Source organism: Protopterus annectens, chromosome 14.part0, assembly GCF_019279795.1.
Source record: "Protopterus annectens isolate FY-2018-M chromosome 14.part0, PAN1.0, whole genome shotgun sequence".
NCBI classification, from domain to species: domain Eukaryota; kingdom Metazoa; phylum Chordata; order Ceratodontiformes; family Protopteridae; genus Protopterus; species Protopterus annectens.
In genome coordinates, this window is record NC_056748.1 from 667801184 (window position 1) to 667822866 (window position 21683).

At 37.3% G+C, this 21683-nt stretch overlaps 1 protein-coding gene across 1 annotated transcript in view; it reads left to right on the plus strand.

The window, feature by feature from the left end:
- ASAH2 (N-acylsphingosine amidohydrolase 2) overlaps positions 1-21683 on the plus strand; it is a 426905-nt gene that overhangs the window by 80572 nt on the left and 324650 nt on the right. Inside the window, exon 4 of the mRNA XM_044056416.1 lies at positions 16704-16831. Within this exon, the coding sequence (XP_043912351.1) occupies positions 16704-16831 (128 nt within the window). The remainder of the gene's footprint in view (positions 1-16703; positions 16832-21683) is intronic.

Genomic DNA, 21683 nt, shown 5'->3' on the forward strand with positions numbered 1-21683 from the left:
AAGATCCTACTCCACCATGGGACTTAACTCTGGTACCATAAGCTTTGGTTCTTCCACCCTTCAAACCTGCAAATACTTGTGATCTCAAATTTCTGTTTTGGTACACTTTATTTTTGGTGACCATTACTTCAGCCAGACAAATTTCAGAAAGTCAGGCTTTATTAGTGAAACCTCCACACCTAATTTTTGATAAAGATAGTTGCATTGTGAACTAATGCATATTTTTTTCCCAACGTTGTATCAGAATACAGCAATAACCAATCTATCAGCCTTCCAGTTTTTTTCCCAAGTTGTACAAAGAAAGGTAAATATTTGCTGCATTCACTAGACATGCATAAGCAATTATGTTTCTACTTAAACAGAACAAAGGACTTCAGAAAATCAGGTCAGTTATTTGTTTCCTCTGCGGAAAAGAAATTGGACAAGCCACTGCCTAGAGCATCCCTAACCAAATGGCTCACTAATTGATTTTCTTTCATTTATGATCAATTGAATTTGCCCATAACTAAACAGTTGCATGCTCATTCTACAAGGGTCATAGCTGCTTCCTCAGCATTTCATTCAAGTGCCTCCATGGATGATGTGCTTGAAGAGACCACAGATGTTCCTGACCAAGAAAATCCAGGGTCTCAAACACCTATCCTATACAGATAGGCTAAAAGCCCTGTCCCACTACTCAGGCTCATACAGACTACTCAGAGGTAACCTGTGTCTGCCATACAATGCCATTTGAGACCCAGCCTTGATGGAGTTGCTGCATATTTGTAAGACAATCTCCACTTGAGCAGCCTACATGCAAGGCCTCAACCTGGTCTCTGACATTAATAAAGCTTGTTGATGGGATAGATTTGTCTCCCAAACACTCCCCCATCTGTGGAATAGACTCCCTCTCCATGTCAAGCAGAATACCTCATTAGCCCTCTTTAAGAGGAACCTGGATGGGAAACAGAGCATACACTCCAGGTATCCCACCTGTGTCCCTGCTGGACATGGGAAACAGGTGCTGACCTTGAGGGAACATGGGCAAAATTTTTGGCTAGGCTTACAAGGGCCTCTGGGCCAATAGCCTAGTATCATCCTATGAAGCTATGATATTTGTGCAGCTACATCTTGATCTTAACCTCACCCCTTCATATCTCATTACAGGCTAGACTTAGTTTCAGAAGTAGAGCATCATTTGACTCAATGGCACTCAGGAATATTCTTCTTTGAGGCCACCTGGGATTATAGTAGTTGGGGACTCTGTCCCATCAATCGAGGATGGAATGAAAATGGTCAACATCAGATGAAGTTATGTACTTATCATAATGTTCCATCTGTGTTGTCCATTTTCATTCCTCCTTGGCTCCCAACCCCCATCCAATGTTGGCTGAAGAGCAAGTGGATAGAGCCAGCCTTGGGGTCTTTTCCTTGCCTTTAGGAGTCCAGATATAGCTTTGTGCTTCCATTATCTGCTATATTTCTGTTTAAAAATATTTCTATGTGAGTAAAATGTTAGTCTTTTGCTATAATCTTCAAACAAGATCTGAGGTAATGGGGTGGTACATTCTGAGTAGGGGAGAAGCTCAAGAGTTCAAGGTTGCCACAAGCTTTTACAATAGCTGAGTCAAATCTGAGTGCTTGGATCCAAATCCATCAGTTGAGGAGGTGAGGTGGAATGTTCTGGTAAGTACATAACTTTTTATTATATTTATTTCTAGTAATAACATCCCAATTTAAAGGATTCCTGCATATATAACCAATATGAAAGACCTTAAGGAGTTCTTTAATAAAGAAATTCAAAGGATTATTGAAATTAATCATACAGGTAACCCTACAGATATGTGTATGGCACTCTTTAAAGGCATAACTTTTTGGCAAAATTCCAAGCTGATATATACAAAAAAAAGAAACAGTGGGACAAAAAAATTGATAAATTCACATAAGAAAATTGATAAGTTAAAATTAGATGGTCAAAAGGAAATAGAAGAAATAAGTAGCTTAAACAGCACATATTTAGACATTTTACACTATAAAACTATGATAAATTTAGAAAAGATTAAAATAACTATTCTATAAATCCTAAATCCATGCATAAACTGTCTGTGAGAACAAAAATTATTATTAAATCTAACCACTTCAAAGAATTATACTCCTCTTGTAGCAAAAAGAAGGTTGCTGAAATAGAAGATACTCTGGATGTTTTCAGGTCTCATTTTAATAAGATTAATCAACACAAACCAATAGTGGATACACAAGATCTAATTAAAACATTTATAAAAAATATACTGAAAATAGGCTGCCAAAAATCAAATAAAAATAATTGGCAAGCCTATATCAATGTCTGAATTCAAATTAATAAATTAAAACCCAATAAGGCACCTGGAAATGGTATAATACCTGAATTATACAAAATGATGGATAAGAATGCTTTGAGTATTTTACTAGAAGTACATTCCAAAATTACAGGACTTATAAGGGTACCACCATCCTGGAAAAGCACCATAATATCAGAGTTTTAAAACCTGACAAGGACTCAACACAGTTTTGTTCATATAGAATAATTTCAGTACTAAATGTAGATTGTAAAATATTCATGGCAATCTATGCCTTTAGAATAAAACAGTTTCTTCCAATGTTGTTAAACAATGGTCAGACTGGGTTTATAAGGAACAGGAGCACCTATGATAATATCAAGAGAATACCATTAGTAATTGATTATTGTAATAATTCAAAAAAAGAACTAACTTTAGTTAGTCTGTATATCAATAGTGCATTTGATTCAGTTAATTATGAGTACTTAGTCTTAGTACTAAAGGGATGTAATTTTTCAAACAATTTCTTACAATTAATCAAACTTCTCTATGAAAACTCCTTTGCATACATTAAGATAGGCTCATATACTTTCCAATCAATCATTACTAAAGGTACTAAACAGGATTGCCCCTTGTCCCCATTACTTTTTTCTCTAGTTATTGAAACTTTTGCAAATTATATAAGATCAAATAACATCAAAGTCATACTAATAAATAATGATTTAATCTCCAAAATACAATTATTTGCAGATGACATCCTATTAACTTTGACTGATTGTAATTATTCCCTTATTTTCACTATTATAAGGAATAGAAATATTCCAGAAGAAATTGAGACTTGGTTTTAATGAGAATAAGACTAAAATACTACATGTTAATTATAATAAAATAGATAAGAAATTACATAAATACATTGCGAAAGATGGTAAAATCACTTGCTTACAGACAGTCCTGTTTGATAATAAAGATATAACAACCCTTAATTATAATAACTTAAATTCCATAAAGCAAACCCTTAATAAATGGAATAAAGCTTCACTATGGAAGAAAGACTCTCCTTAATTAAACTGATTATTCCTCCTAAAATTCTATATATAATACAATTTTCATCTATACCAATCCCACCCCTCCAAAAAAAATATAAAAAGAGTACAATTTTTTTTTTTAAATTCTTATGGTTTCCTAATAAGCCTAGACAGGCTTTGACATCAGGTGGTTATTGATCTTCCAGATTTAGAATTATATTCCTTATCCTCAATTGTTAAGACAATTTGTTTAAAATAATTATAATGCCAAATGGAAAGATATTCAGGGAGGTATTTTGTGAAAATCCAATAATGTAAGAAAATCATATCACACAAAAATGTTTGCTAATAAATTTCATTGCTTAGTAAAAGACTATTTTATAGGGCGAAAAACAGTTAACTCTTGTTATATTAATGCAATAATCTCCTTTAGAAATTTCATTTTCAGGAACCCTGACTATAAAGCATGGATTTGTATTTCCAATTGCTTGTACTCAAAATAGTATTAATCCATTTAATTTAACAACTACATTTAAAGACAAAGACCTGCTGTACTTGTATCAATTACTAGACAATGAGAAGTTACAAAATGTTGACCATATCATTAATACATTTGAGTTAATCAAAGATAGATGGTTAGAAATTCAAAAGTGTAGGCACTTTGCTGAATATAAGATTAATGTAATACAAACAATAGTTAGAAATACTTTCCCCACATTCATTGATTTATTCTAATGCACCAGAATATAATTGGAAAGGGACTTCTATCCAACATATATAAGGTACTTAAGAAATCAAACGTATGCAGAGAGAAGGCTATTGGGATTATTTTTAGACTTGTTAAAGTCCCGAGTGAAGATGATAAAAAAACTAATACACAGTTATGCAAACTGTCAATAATATAAACAGGAAATAAAACTAATACAGGATAGGGTGAATGAGTGCTCTACTGAAAATGCCAAGTTCAATAAAAATCTCATACATTTTAAACACTCACTCCAGCTTTGGGATTTTCCATTGCTTTTCTTTGAGAAATGTAAAATCAGTGCCCCTGCGTACATTATTCAGCAGTTTTATTAAGAAAGGTAACCCCCAAGACAACAGCATAAGGCAAACATGGGTCCATATTCCAAAACACTTCCTCTCAGTGTAAGTGATCAGAGTAAGTTATACACACTGACAGAATGTCTTTTATAATCCAGTCAATAGTATAAATAGCTCAGTAGTTTAGAAGCATTTGGATGTATGTCATGTTGGAACAGAGACAAGAAACTGATAGAGTAAAACTGAATATGATGAATTGGATAACTATATATGGAGTTAAAGGTAAACTCCATCCTCTCCAACAGTTTAACTCAATACTTTGGTTGCTTTTCTCCCTATGATCTGGTTCCAGAAACCTGTTTGTACTTTATAAAACTTCAATTTTTTGTCTTAGAATCAAAACCGACCTACAGTTTTTTAAACTTAACTTTTCACATACTTTGTAGATGAATTTGTCTCCAACTACATTATATACAGACAGAGAAATCGGGAATTATTGACTATGTATGCAAAGGCTGTTCTATACCTTGTGAAGTACTGCTGTCACTCCTAGACAGATAATTAATCCTGCTGCTATTTTCCACTGTCTTTATTGCAGAGACAAGGAGAACTTAACAGTGATTCACAGCTGCTACCTATGTAGCCATACCTTTCATAGCAAAACAAAACAATTGGATCACTGCCTTTTGTTTCGACAGTAGGTGGTAAGGGTACTTTATGCTCTTGGGTCACCACTGCCACAATTACATGTTTCAGAACCATAGTTTCCATAGGTACATAGTCTCCCTGATGGCATACATGCTGGAATCTCAGCTCTTGAAGGAAACCTCAGTCTGTCTTTTTCAGGTACAATTTCTTGTAAATCATTTTTTTTCTGTTTTCATAACATCTCCTCAAAGGCAGATGACAATATAAGAATTGGTTCCTAAACAACTCCTAATTATGCATATGATTCATGCACAACCTTAACTGTGGCTCCCTGCATATACTTCATCCCCAGGTCAAATGTGGCTGTCACCATTCATGCCTGCAGCTTTTCTTTGAAGAACAATCTCCTTTTATCTGAGGAGTACATCTACAGCTGAATAAGAGCCATTACAATCTTGCATCCACAGTCGCATTTAATTTTCTTCCTTCCTTTCTTCTCCCAGTCCTTAGATGAGCCATGCCATGCTACAGTACTTACTCAATGAATTAAATTTCCCTTTATACCATCGGCAAATTCTATATTTATGAACCAAGCTCTATTAAACCCGAGGTAGAATACTCTGTATGATAACATTCCTTTTCCTTGGGTTTCTCAGACTGCATATACAGCATCATAGTTCATGGCATAAACATCAATTCACTTTGAACATCTGTCAGCACCAGAAATATTCTATACAGTCCAAATCATGTTTTTTGGTATCCTTTCATAGATAAACAGTTATATTCAGTGGTGGTTTACCATTTACCTGAAATTCATCACGTATTTTTAATTCCTTTTCTACATTCTAATCCATACTCGGTCACCTTACAGAGGATCTGGCTGATAAATTGCATCTTTATCATAGTAGAGTGAACTTTATGCAAAATGTTAAGTCTTATGAAACACACCAGCAGATGATTGTGACACTAAACCCACATTATACACACTCACCCCTGTCATCTAAAGCTAATTTTCTGGAACGGTATGGTGTACACATTGACTGAGTTATTATAGAACAGCCTTTCATACATAGTCAAAAACTCACAACAAGCATCATCTTGAATAGTTTGTTCAATTTGGTTAGCATGCTGTGATGCAGTGATCAAACCATTTGATATCAATATTTGATCATGCATATCTAACTGCATGGGCTTTCTGTAATAAAAAACTTATAAACTGCACCAACACAAAAATAATCTTGGTCTGAAAAAATCCATTTTTGGTACTTGATGGAGTATGAATGCCTACTGGGGTTCTTTTTAATGTACTTGTTTTCCTTGGATGCAATTTTATGTCCAGCCGAGAACTTCAGTTTCAACTTGTATGCATTTTATTTCCCAAGGTTAACTTGCTTTTTTTTAGCCAGCTACTTCACTGCAAAATTAAGCTGGTTTCTTTAATTATCATATATAGGGTTCTTTTTGTGCTTATTCCTTACAAGTAACTAATATCAGTTGCTCCAATTTTTGCATGTTTTTTTGTAATAGCGGTTCATCTGGAAAACTGTTTTACTCTCTTCCCTGAATGTTTTAGTTTTTTATTCATTGTGATGAGAATGTTCCCAGCATCAAGCTCAAAATCCATGTTTGCCTTCTAACAAATTTTGTGCTAGGAGTAAGCTAATTTTACAGATTCCAGCTGTTCACACAATTAACAGAGCAATCAGTACTAAACTTATTTTTAGAACGCCAGAATAAAGGCAATGAAATTATGTATTTACTTTTTCACATTCTTGCTATACTGTCTAGGTCTGCCACACCTGTGGCAGTTGTCTGGCTTGAAATCATACTGCAAAGTGGTATGCTATTTACAAAGTCAAGAATAACATATATAAGCATTGCTGCAATCCTTATCAGGACCACAAGCTGAAGAATTCTAGTCTTATATTCTTACATTGCATTTGGATGCCTAACTTGCAGTAAATTTTTTGTTAACATTACATCTCCACTGTTGCTAAGTCAATAGTTAAGGCATTTCAAGTGTCATTTTATTTCCTTCCACATGTAGGGTTGTTGAATTTCTCTTTATATAATGATTTAGGGTAACATTTTCTTTTTTTTCTCAATTATTTGTATTGAAAATTTTAAAACCAAAACATTAATATAGGATAACAGAAATATTATAAAACAAATATACATATCTAAAAGAATAATGCACTAAAATAATTAACAATGGTGTCTACTATGAACCAAAGCTTTAAAAACAGAAAAAGAAATGTGATGAGTAGTTAATTAACATCTGTTTATCCAGCAGTTCTTTTAATTTCAACCTTATATTATATGAAGAGGGGATTCTAGATATTCTTTACTTGATCATGATAAGTTCACAGTGACAAACTTGAGTTGCCAAGTGTGCAAATTCCTTAATAGTATAATTTACTTATTAGTAGTCTGATTCCTCCAGTTCATGGCGATGACTTTTGTTGCTAATGTTAAATTACTCCATAAAAGAGGGTATTTTATTTTTGTGACACAAATGGGATCAGGTGTATTAAAGTAAGAGATTTGGTCAGCATAAATTTATCATTAAAACAGACTGCAAGAGAGAATTCATATTATTCCAATATGTTTTAAGTATTATACAATCATAAAACACATGCTGCCGGTCAGCTTTAACATTTAGTTTACATCTCCAGTATCCTATGTCTTTATTATACATCAATTCAACTTTATGAGGTGCGATAAACATTCTATGTAAGAACTTCCAAGAGAATATCCTCTGCCTTAGTGGTTAATTAGTTTGTTTTGAAGATTGGAGCATTAGCTTTCTGTACTATGATGCTATTTTAATTTTGGATATATGTACATGCACTCATAATTAGAATGTGATCATGGTAATGAATGGAAATTGGACATCTGACTCCTGAGTATAATTCTTTGATTTTTATTTTGTGAATATAAAGTTTAAGAACAATATATCAGCTGCTTGCATATTAAGGTATAAGAACATTATTATGAGATATAACAGGGGTCCGATGAATACAAATATGTTTAGTATCTGATAGGGAGAAGTGTGAATTCCATTTCTGATATTATTGCAGCTGTTTTAATAGCATAATTAATTCTCACATTTCTGAGGAAATGTAGGACATCTGTCCATATCCACCAGCATAGAATAAAATTATTTAAAAGTGATAATCCTGATTTTGCTAATATTTTAGGACAGATAGTACACAATGAGGAACCTTGTTTGCAGACAGAAACGCCTCCGAGTCAAAAAGCTTCTTAACGCTTTTATTTTGAACAAACCAAAAGAGCGTTTTCGCCACAGACCACTGCAGCTTCTTCAGAGAAACAAGTTAGACAAAAAACACTCACTTTAAAAATACTATATCAGGAAATGACATATTCCTGTTTCCTGTTACCAAACAGTTGTATTTAAAAACACATACAAAGTGCTAAAAAATTAAAAGCATCCCACATTTAGAATCATTTTTAAAAGTAGCACACAACAATAAGAAATGGATTCAATTATATGAAAAAAGATCTCAGCGACTTAACAATAATATGGATGACAAAAAAACAGATGTCATTACTATTTACAATAAACTACTATACAAAATATGTAAGTAGATCTATCGAAAAATATACTCTAACACTCACTTAAAACATTAGAAACAAATTTGCCTTATATGAGGTGTGTATAAGGGATAAATACTACTCATATTTTCTCAGGCTTAGTTTAGTAAACATTCTATTTGTGCTGTAACCATGCAGGACTAAGGAAGAGAGAAAGAAAGAAGAAGGGGGGGGGAGGGAAAGAAAAGGAAAGGAGAAGTATCCTTTGCCCTGCGGAAAACACGTGCGACCTAAAAGATTCAGCACGTGAGAATCCATTGTGTCTTCCTACTAAGACCACTAAGACTAGGTTATAAACCTGACTGTTAGGTTAAGTAAGCCCTGAATAGTAGACGGTCAAGTCAACTAGCTAGACCTAATGTGTTAGTGCAAGGTGCTGATAACACACAACACTGCCAAATCATCCAATATGTGTTGCCTGATATACGGGTCAGACCTAAAGTCAGAGAAAACTATATAGTAACAGTAGGTTTTACCTAAAATAACTTTTTAATTTAAGAACTGGGGCAATGTTGCAGTTAGTGTTAAGGCCAGGAAGACAGAAAGCGTCCAAGCGCAACTGCCAATCCAGCTCACAATTTTCTAGTATTAAAGATACAGGGCCCCCTCTGATTTTTAAGGGTACATGGTCTATAGCCATAAAGCTAAAACTATGTCCTGGGAACAATGCAATATGTTTGGCCAGTGCGTTGTCATCTTTACATGTCCTAATTGCATACAAGTGCTCATACATCCTATCTCACAGTCTCCTGTCGGTTTTTCCGATGTAGAACCCAGAGCAGCAGTTGCACATAGCGATGTATATAACTGATTTGCTCTCACAATTAAGTGCATGCTTGATGACAAACTTCCTGTCCCTAACAAGGAATGTCTCCCCTGTTCGGACATTGTTACAGAAATTACAGAATCCACATCTGGACATTCCTTTCCTTTTATAAAAACTATGCTGTTGGATATCCCTTTGTAATAATTCCTTCAAATTTTTAGATCGTTTAAAAATAAATCTGGGTTCGTCTCCCAATTTTCCTGCTAGTGAAGGGTTTGAGGATATCAACCTCCAATTCTTACGGATGATGTCCAGAATTGCTTCTGAATTAGTACTAAAAATAGTGACGAAGCTCAAAGATAAATCTGTGTTTGATTCTCTGCGGTCAACATTGCTACCTATTAGACCACTTATAGGCACCTCATCTGTGAAACTACTAACTACACTGGAGGAGACCTTTTGTTTAGTCAATAAAGGGGTGTAGAAGCCTCTAGTTCTTTTAAGAGTAACTTCCTCAATAAGTTCACAAACCATTTTCTCAGGATAGCCACGGTTAGTGAACATTTCCTTTAGAAATGAACATTCCTTAACAAAATCCACAAGGGTGCTGCACATTCTCATCAGTGCTTCAGGTCCACCGTCTTTAGGAAAGCCACATACTGCAATTCTTTCCTGCACTTCACCAGCTTTCACCCTCACAAACAGAAAAGATCTATAGTGAAGGGACAGCTGGTGAGGGCAGGAAGAATGTGCAGCACCCTTGTGGATTTTGTTAAGGAATGTTCATTTCTGAAGGAAATGTTCACTAACCGTGGCTATCCTGAGAAAATGGTTTGTGAACTTATTGAGGAAGTTACTCTTAAAAGAACTAGAGGCTTCTACACCCCTTTATTGACTAAACAAAAGGTCTCCTCCAGTGTAGTTAGTAGTTTCACAGATGAGGTGCCTATAAGTGGTCTAATAGGTAGCAATGTTGACCGCAGAGAATCAAACACAGATTTATCTTTGAGCTTCGTCACTATTTTTAGTACTAATTCAGAAGCAATTCTGGACATCATCCGAAAGAATTGGAGGTTGATATCCTCAAACCCTTCACTAGCAGGAAAATTGGGAGACGAACCCAGATTTATTTTTAAACGATCTAAAAATTTGAAGGAACTATTACAAAGGGATATCCAACAGCATAGTTTTTATAAAAGGAAAGGAATGTCCAGATGTGGATTCTGTAATTTCTGTAACAATGTCCGAACAGGGGAGACATTCCTTGTTAGGGACAGGAAGTTTGTCATCAAGCATGCACTTAATTGTGAGAGCAAATCAGTTATATACATCGCTATGTGCAACTGCTGCTCTGGGTTATACATCGGAAAACCGACAGGAGACTGCGAGATAGGATGTATGAGCACTTGTATGCAATTAGGACATGTAAAGATGACAACGCACTGGCCAAACATATTGCATTGTTCCCAGGACATAGTTTTAGCTTTATGGCTATAGACCATGTACCCTTAAAAATCAGAGGGGCCCTGTATCTTTAATACTAGAAAATTGTGAGCTGGATTGGCAGTTGCGCTTGGACGCTTTCTGTCTTCCTGGCCTTAACACTAACTGCAACATTGCCCCAGTTCTTAAATTAAAAGTTATTTTAGGTAAAACCTACTGTTACTATATAGTTTTCTCTGACTTTAGGTCTGACCCGTATATCAGGCAACACATATTGGATGATTTGGCAGTGTTGTGTGTTATCAGCACCTTGCACTAACACATTAGGTCTAGCTAGTTGACTTGACCTTCTACTATTCAGGGCTTACTTAACCTAACAGTCAGGTTTATAACCTAGTCTTAGTGGTCTTAGTAGGAAGACACAATGGATTCTCACGTGCTGAATCTTTTAGGTCGCACGTGTTTTCCGCAGGGCAAAGGATACTTCTCCTTTTCTTTCTTTCCTCTCCCCTCCTTCTTTCTTTCTCTCTTCCTTAGTCCTGCATGGTTACAGCACAAATAGAATGTTTAATAAACTAAGCCTGAGCAAATATGAGTAGTATTTATCCCTTATACACACCTCATATAAGGCAAATTTGTTTCTAATGTTTTAAGTGAGTGTTAGAGTATATTTTTCGATAGATCTACTTACATATTTTGTATAGTAGTTTATTGTAAATAGTAATGACATCTGTTTTTTGTCATCCATATTATTGTTAAGTCGCTGAGATCTTTTTTCATATAATTGAATCCATTTCTTATTGTTGTGTGCTACTTTTAAAAATGATTCTAAATGTGGGATGCTTTTAATTTTTTAGCACTTTGTATGTGTTTTTAAATACAACTGTTTGGTAACAGGAAACAGGAATATGTCATTTCCTGATATAGTATTTTTAAAGTGAGTGTTTTTTGTCTAACTTGTTTCTCTGAAGAAGCTGCAGTGGTCTGTGGCGAAAACGCTCTTTTGGTTTGTTCAAAATAAAAGCGTTAAGAAGCTTTTTGACTCGGAGGCGTTTCTGTCTGCAAACAAGGTTCCTCATTGTGTACTTTTTGGTCTGACTTGTTTGAAAGCGATTTTAGGACAGATGACTGAACTCTCTTAGGGGATTTTAGCTCCCCAACAGGAGACTTCCAGCTCAGCAGTTACATTAAGGATCTCTCCGAAGAAATGTAGCAGCAAAGGTTTGCCATATGCACAGGCCAAGCCTATAGGTTCATAGGTGTGTACTAGGCTAATGGCCCTGGTGCCTTTACAAGCCTAGCCTATAGAAGTGCCCTGGCGTTGTGCCACCCAACATTAGCTCCCAATGGCTCTATCACGTAGAGGCACTGGAGTGATACCCAGGGTGAACTTTCTATTTCCCATCCACACATCAAGATTTCTCTTGAAGAGGGCCAGTGATGTGCTCTGCTTGACATGTATGGGAAGTCTATTCCAGAGCATGGGCAGTCTCTGGGTTATGAACCTGTCCCTCCAGCATGTTCTATTGGTTGTGGTAATGAGGTTGAGGTCTCTGGAGTGTGTGGTGTGGAGGGATTTGGGATTTCTTTAGATGTAGCATTTCTAAGAAAGCTGGGTTAGACATGGCTTTGTAAGTCGAGCAGAGATTGCCTCTTAGTAGATGATATGAGACAGAGAGTATCTGAAGTTTTTGAGTCTGTCCATGTAGGACATGTATTTAAGGCCTAGGATCCTCTTTGTGTGGTACTTTTGTGGCCTCTCCAGCTGTTGCAGGTGTCTAATGAGGTACGTGCCAAATGGGGCATTATATTCTATGATTCGTCTAATGAGGGAAGAGTAGAGAGAAATGATGACCTTTTTCTTCCTGGATGCAAATCTCTTGGTAATGAGATGTGCCACATAGGGCTTTCTGACCACAGTGGCAATGAGATAGTCAACCTGTGTCCCCAGATCTCTTATAATGCCTTCAGTGTTCAGTGGGCTCCCATTGATATGGTAATTAGCAGGAACTGAGTTTTTCCCAAAGGAGATGACACATTTTTTGACATTAAGCTTAAGGCCATGGTTTCGACACCAGTCATTGGTCTCATTGAGACCTTTATGTAGGATGTCTGCATCACTTGGGGAGTTAACGACTCCTAGGTTGCAGTTGTCTGCGAACATGGTCAGCCAGAGTCCCTCCATGTTGGGCTGGACTTGTCCTAAGTAGATGCCAAACAGGAGAGGACCCAGGACTGATCCCTGTAGGACTCCACTCATGACTGTTCAGCAGTACGACTACTTTCACACTGTGGGTTCTATCCCTGAGCCAATTTGCAACCCACCTAATAATATAGGGGTTGATGCCTAGTTTAGTGATTTTATCAATATTTCCTGAGTGAGAAATGATATCAAAGGCCTTGGCCAGATTGAGGTAAGCTGTATGAACTGCCTTACTTTCATCCATAGCTCTGTTGACTGACTCAAAGAAGTCAACCATGTTGAGCAGGCATGATCTACCTTCCACAAAACCAAATTGTGTGGGATCTAGACCTTGGAGGTTCACTATATCCTTGTTAATTAGGTTCATGATGATGTGCTCCATAGCCTTGCATATCAGACTCATCAGGCTAATGGAGCGATAATTTCCAGGGTCTGTAGTCGCTCCTCCTTTATGGAGAGGGATGACTGTAGCACTACTCCATTCAGTAGGGACAAAGCTTGAGGTGAATCTATGAGTGAACAGGGCACACAGATGTGGTGCCAGCTCACTTTGTAATTCATGTAGAACACAGCCAGGGATGTTGTTGAGTCCCATGGAAGCTGTATACTTGGCCTTGGACAATACAGCTTTAATCTGTGCTGCAGTAATGCTGGGTGCCTGACATTCTTCCGGTATTGAGATTGGTCCTTTGGGGGGGGGGTAAAGTTGGCACTGAATATGTCAGCCAATATGTTGGCTCAGTATAGGAGGTACCCTTGTGCAGTAACTCAGAGCAAATCTGGGTATTGCCGTGGAGATTCCTGATATAACTATAGAAAGCTTTGGGGTGGTTGTTAGTGTCTGCCGCAATTCTGCCTTCTTAGCACCTTGCTTTGGAAGTTTTGATGAAGGATCTCAACTTTTTTTCGATGCTGATAAGGGAATTTTTCCAGTCTTGGGACTTCACCTTTTTCTGTAACAGTTTCCTCCTTCTGTTGTAGAGTTTATTAATGGCAGGGGACCAACAGATTGGCTTCCTTTTTTTGGAGGAGAGCATCTTGGTTCTGTTGGGTATGGCTAGTTCCATGCATTTATGTATGTGTTTGTACAGTGCATTGGTGTATGATTCGGCAGTCATGCTTCTGTTTTCCATTGTCATGGGTGACGGGAAGTTAGCCACCTCTGTTTTTAGGAGCCAAAGTCAGCTTTGGAGAACTTTTTCATGGTGGATACCTTTGCGGGGGATTTGGGTAAGATGTGGATTTCCATGGTGATTAGTTTGTGGTCGGATCTAACCCAGGAGGAATTGACTATTGGTGTGGAGCAATGGTTGCCCATGCTAGTAATAACCAGGTCAAGGATGTTGCTTCCTCTAGTGGGTATAAGAATGAGCTAGTCCAGGGCATTGGAACTGATGAATTCCAGGAAGCATTGGGCCAGTGCACTGGTGAATGAGTAGTTTTCTCAGTTGATGGAGGGGTAGTTGAAGTCACCTAGTATGAGAGTGTTGGGTTGGATATTAATAGTTTCCAGGGTGCTTAGGAATGTGGAGTGAGAGTCTTGGGACATGGCTGGGGACCTATAACCAGCTATGACCTGAGTCGCCATCTTACCCAGTGTTAGTTGTACCTGGAGTATCTCAGATGCGTTATACTGGGCTACTAGTCTGGAGGTGTGCATATCCTTTATGAATATGGAGACACCACTGCCTTTGAAGCTTTGGTCCATGCTCTGGGGTCGAAAGGTGTAGAATGAGTTGTAGCCTGGTGGCGCAGGGGTGCTTTCTGCTGATTTAAACCAGATCTCCATTACAGCACAAATGTCGATGTTCTCCATTTTGAGGAGTGCTTCAAGCGAGTGCATCTTGAGATTTAGACTTCTAGCATTTAGCAGCATGACCCTCAGATTGCATTTATTTATAGCTGTTATGGTGGTAATTTGGTCTTTGAAACACCACCTAAAAAAGGCACCGTAGTGGTGGCAAGAGCCTTCACCAATACCCATAAACCCAGGGGTGACAGATGCAGGCTATCTCTGGCAAAGCATTGAGGTCTGTCAGTCATGTCATCCCAAGCAGAGACAGATACTGGATCACCTTAGAATGACACCAGAAATTTAGCCAGTTGTTGAAGTCAATCATTTTCTGTTTGTACTGAGGTGTCATTCTGCATGATGGTAGGATGCTGCTCAGGGCTAGGGTCATACCTGCCTCAGCCACATAACCCAAGAGCTCCACCATGTCTCTTTTTTCATGTAGTCCAGGGAGGTGTGTCTCAGGTCATTCACACCCACATGGACAATGACAGAGTCATACTTGTACATGGTCAGATGAGAGCACTCTCAGCTAAACTGTGCACGAGCAGTAGCAGATTCTAGCTGTAATCCTTGTTGCATATCATACTATTAAGTATAGTTATTAGGATGTTTCTGCTAGTCCATGATGCAGAATGGTTTGGAAAACCCTTGCCATGATTTCTACCATTAGAAATTGTCTTGCCTTCTGTAGCATACCTAAGTGTTTTATTTCATTTGGAAATAAAAGAATTGTTATAGGACATGCTCTGACTAACTTAAATTCTCAAACGTGAGTCACTTAGTCTAATTTCAGTACTTGTGTAGTGTTAGGATGAAATCCCTGCTGAAATTGTTCTGTTAGCTGGCTGTAGTTTAGAGCCAAAGAACAGGTTTTAATTTTTTTTTTGTTAAATATCAATCCAAGCTGAAGTGCATTAAAGCCATCTTGTTTCAGTTCCTGCTACATTAATGAGTATTATCATGACAGCAGCAGCAGAAATGTTTGCATATTGGGTCTTAAAGTTTAAGAGTTAGCGTTGTGAGTTTTGATCAGGAATTATGAGAAGCTTGCCTGTCTAGGGATTTTGAAACCACCTTCAATGAGCATGTGTAGCAACATACCGAGGTGAAAGCATCTGTCAGGTTTAGGTGCAGTACAGAAGCAGCTAAATAGATCCAACAGAGCTCTGATGTGTGGAATTAATGACTGTATAGCAGGGCTGTAGTCAATGAATTCCATTTTGTTCTCTCAAAGTCATACTGCTGCCACTCAACCCACATGGTATTTAAAAATGGGTACATCACTCAAGCTGTTGCCCCCCCCAGCACTTAATGTGTGTAACATTTTCAGCTACTCAGTCAAAAACTGTTAGAAGTATTGTTTTTAGCATTGGATTCCTGTTTGTACGTAAGTTATAAATATGTTGGCAGAGGTATTCATTTAGATTGTTAGATACATAATGAATGATAAGGTCCCACTATTTCTTCTGGTGATCAGAAATAAATGTACTCTGTAGAGTACAAAGGGTTGCCTGGCTACACCCTTGCTCTGTAGTATTTAGGAAGAGTTTTTACATATGAAATTAGTGATTCTGCAGTATGTATGTAACTTCTATAGGTGCCTCAAATTGGACATCTTGAATATACTGAGAATCCATATCTCTACAAAAAGAGGCAGTGTGTGTCGTGGGCATTATAAACACTGAACACATTTCTTGCTAACCGCTGTCACATTATGCTCTTACCTGATGTTAAATGTTGACTGAGTGTGCATAGTACAACAATATGAAGAGTTATGTATTTTGGTAGCTTTTTTTCCATACAGAAGTACTATATGCATATTTTGTAGTTGTACAAATTACGTACTGATTTTATTCAAATATTACAGAGCATTGATATTGCACATGAAAATATGAAAGCAGGGAGGATCTTCATAAATAAAGGAGAGGTGGAAAACAGCAACATGAATCGAAGTCCTCATTCGTACCTTAATAATCCACAGTCAGAACGGAACAGGTAGAGTATATTCGAACCTGCATGCCTCTGATACTGATGGTGTTATAAACCAGTATGAATTCATCTCTAATTTTCATGGAATGGATGTGCTGTACATAATACTGGTGGTAGAAATGTAGTTGAAGAAAAATAATTTACCATGAGTTCTACCATAAATGATCACATGTTCATTTTGCTCATGTTAGAAGAAATATAGTAACTCTTGATAAAGCAGTGAGTTTCCCTCAGTTTCCCTTTGAGGAGTCAGCTGCTTCTGCCAAGTTTTATGGGAAATTTCTGATTCCAGGATGTCTTGCTGCTGCAGTTTCCTTATGTTCATCTTCTATTGTTATCATAAAAACATTTTATCCTTTTGAATGCCAGTCTGTTTATATTGCACTCCATTTGCATTTTACTGCAACTAGTCTTTGCTGACAGAGGAGATTGGGAACCAGTCTACTTCCCTAAATAAACATACATCTAGGCTCAATGTAGATCAAAAGGCAATCTGCCATTTTGTTACAGTATTTTTGTCATGTACTCTTATGACAGTAAAATAATAGCTTGCACAGGTATGCTGTAATTATACTGAAACATTTTAACAACAAAAACAAAAAAACTAACTCATTACACATGCTGTGCTTAATAATAATTGGAAATCAACACCACTCTTGTGCTGTATAGTTTTATGTTTACTTCCACAAGAGATGCTTCAAATTTCTGTTGCTGCTTGATTGCTTATTCTGGGAACCTGCCTTTTACTACCAGTATTTGTGCATTTCTTTTACTTGAGAATTTCTGTGCAACTAGCTGTTATAACAGTGGAAGCAAGATGCATGTGTGGAGAAACGGGGCAGAGATAAAAATGCTCTAAGCAAATAGCAACAGGATGTCTTTTGAATTATAACAGTTGTAATGCTTTTGTACTGTGATGCTAAGATTACAGGCAGTTGAAAGAGGTATATATGTTGCAAGAATCTCTTCGCCGATATACTTGATATCATTTATGGGTACAATTTCTGCTAGAAAAAAAGATACATTCAATAGAGAAATCAATCCTGATGTGTGCACCTTAAATGCATGCTAAGAAATATTGCAAAGAAAAATTAACTGTCCTATTATCTGCCATTTTTCACTTCAGTCATACAATCTTACACAATAACAGAATCTATTTTTCCAGTTTCCTCTTTATAATTGAATCATCATGAATAAGTTGGATAAGTGGGAAGATGGTGGGCATGGGTTACAACCATGAGCAAAGTGTACAATATGAACAACCAAGAAAGAAATACAGCATAAACAGAATTATACTTCAGTTATATTTACTTCCCAGCCATGTGGGAAGCAGGTGAAGTATCATACCATAGACTACTAGTCAATACCGAACAGGTATATAGTCACTTTATAGAGACTCCTTAGGATAAAAATGTTAACAGCAATTGTATAGTCATGTTTGCATTATGCAGAGGTGAAGATGGATTAAACAATGACAGGAACAATTTTACCCTTTGGATAAATATGACTAGGAATGGATAAATTCTGCACCAGGAGTGACCAGATAATAAATGGTGCATTTGTTTACAGGACTTACTCAAGATGCATTTTTCTTACCTTTCTTAAAAAAAAATATGTTGCAGATATATATGTTTTCCTTGCAGTCTAATTTTATAGTTAACCTCATGAAGAGCGATGTTGCCTATGTATTATACCTGCATAGGTTTAGTATGGCAAGATTGAGGTTTGCATACTAAAAATCCATGATCACAGTTATGAAACCCCATGAATCTAAATGCCAAAAACATAAGAAAAAAAGACATGTAAACATTGACTCAGGATACTCCTTACCACTCTGGATCCAGGAACAAGTGAAAACATGGGTCCTACTGGGGGCATGTCTAGGTTTCAGAATTCATTTTCAAGCATTCAGAGTTTTAGGGTTTTATACTTGTGATCATGTATGCAAGCCACAATCTTGACAAAGTAAACCTATGTATACATACATTAAGAAGGCTATTTATGTACACTGACACAGTATAGCTCACACCACTGCATTTTGAATTATATTTTTATATTATGCTGTGTATTTCTTCCTTTTTCCCCCTAAAGCTATAAAAATACACTGAAGTGAATCCCTGAACTCCCACCCTACTGAATGAAGCTACCTTTTATACTTTAATCAAACACATAATACTGTATTACACTTTCTTTTTGTACATACTGTAAATATTGTTTTTATATGCCTATACTATATGCTACTATACTAAAACTCTAATGTCAAAACACTGCACCTACACTTGCCTATAAAGTGTAAGATCACATGACTGTACTTTATCTCTATATTATTAGCGTGTTAACCTTTCTGTATGTGTATCCTAAACTTTGTCACCTTGATTGTTATTTTAATTTGTTCATACTCTGTAACTGTTTGGAGCTTTCCTCCCCAGACTCTGCTGAAAACAGACACTAGCTGTCCAGCCAGACTCTCCTGGTAAAGAATTGTACATTCAGTCAATAAATAAATAAATAAATAGAGATGGTATGGACCAGAAAAGGGGGGGGGGGGGGGTTGCATATTTTCTTTTTTATGTAAAGTTGTGAACTTGCCACTGGACTTAAAAAATGTTGTGGTTTCTGGCACTAATTTCTACAGTTTAATTTATTGCGACTTTCATATTTTCTTTTGTTTGCTTGTCTGTTTGAAATATATAAGTAGAATGAACCAAGAGGTCCCTTTTAAAGCCACAACCTTGATTACAACACAGGTGCAGTTAGACATATACAAAAATATGTCAAAATGCAGTAGCGCAATAAAGCAACCCCCCCCAAAAAAAATCATAGCATACAAAATAATACATGTATTCAGCATAAGGTGAAAAGGGAGCTAAGATCAACCAACTTCAGTAAACAGTAATTACTTGCATTCATACTATTCAAAATGGCAATTCAAAAGGCTATTTTGTTAGTGTAGGTTAAGCATATACAAATGAGTGGACAATGAATGGTGGATAATTAAGAGAGTAATGTGAAAAAGTAGACAGCGTGCTGGATAAATGAATAAATAAGAAAAGGACTGAAAAGCTATAAATGAAAAAAAAATAATTATGGAGAACAAAATGCACTTTGGTTACTTTGTCTGGTTATCTTAAAGAAAGAATGGCAAGGGTAAGCAAAAAGAGTTGTGCTGCCATTTTTTTTAAGAATATATTAAATTATTAACCAAGTAAAGCTATGAGACATGGGCCCCTTTTGAGTGGGCTGCTATTCCGTGTAATTGGAATTTTGTTGAGGGAGAGTATTCCATGTTAAGATGATAAAAATAATGTTGTACAACTAGATGTTGGTCAGTAATTTGGACATTTTAGAATAAAAGTAAATTTAATGTTAGAGTGAAAGTGTCTGCCTGTCATAACCTCATAGGTTCATAGGTTCATAGGTTCGTACTAGGCTATCTGCCCTAGGGCATTTATAAGCCTAGCCAGAGTGTGTGTGGCTTTCACCACCCCTTAGGATGAGAATACTATGCCCTTTTAGGGTTTAGTTTACTGTGCCTCTGTCTAGTAGTGACACAGATATGACCCCCGGGGTAAACCTACGATCTCCCATCCACTCGTCAAGATTTCTCTTGAATAGAGTCAGTGAGGGGCTCTGCCTAACATGGATTGGGATTCTGTTCCAGAGTGTAGGGAGCCTCTGGGTTATAAATCTGTCCCTCCAGCACATCCTATTTATTTCTGTGTTGAGGTTTAAGTCTCTTGCTCTCGTGGCTCTGATGGATTTGGATTTACTAAGGTGGAGCATGTCCATTAATTCCGGATTGGACATGGCCTTGTACGTCAGGCACAGATCACCTCTGAGTAGGCGGTATGCGACTGAATAGAGCTGGAGTTTTTTTAGTCGGGCAGCATATGACATAAGTTTAAGACCCTTTATCCTCTTGGTGAGGAACCTTTGGGGTCTTTCCAACTGCTGCAGGTGACAGGTAAGATACATCCCAAATGGGGCATTGTACTCAATCATTGGCCTGATAAGAGAAGAGTACAGGGGCACAATGACCTCTCTTGATCTAGATGTGAAACCCTTCATGATAAGGTGGGCAATATAGAAGGTCTTCCTAACCACTTTGGCAATGTGAGTGTCAAATGAGAGGTTACTGTCAACCTGGGTCCCAAGGTCCCTGATTACCTCTTCCGTACTTAATGGATTACCACCTATGTGGTAATTTGTGGGTACCTTGTTTTTCCCAAAGGGTATGACTATACATTTTTTGGCATTCAGCTTAAGGCCATGGCTCTGGCACCAATTATCCATTTCTATGAGGCCTCTCTGAAGGATGTTTGTGTCCGCTGGAGTATCAATTATGGCGCCCAGTTTGCAGTCATCTGCAAACTTTGTCAGCCACAATCCTCCTATGTTTGCCTGCACCTCGGAAAAATAAATGCCGAACAAGAGGGGTCCCAGGACTGAGCCCTGTGGGACACCGCTTGTGACTGGCTTAGAGTCTGACATAGCTCCAGCAACTCTGACCCTGTGGGTTCTGTCTTTGAGCCAGTTTGCAACCCATCTTGTGACATATGGGTTTACATTTAAGCTGGTGAGTTTGTCTATGATGCCAGAGTGGGGTATTGTGTGAACTGCCTTACCCTCATCAATGGCCTTAGTGACTGTTTCAAAAAAGTCGATCAAGTTCAAAAGGCAGGATCTGCCTTTGACAAAGCCAAATTGGGTAGGATCCAATGTCTGTAGATCCCCAATGTCTTTGTTTATGAGTTCCATAATGATCCTCTCCATAGCTTTGCAGACCAGGCTCGTCAAGCTTATGGGGCGGTAATTTCCAGGGTCCGTAGAAGCACTGCCTTTGTGAAGTGGTACCACT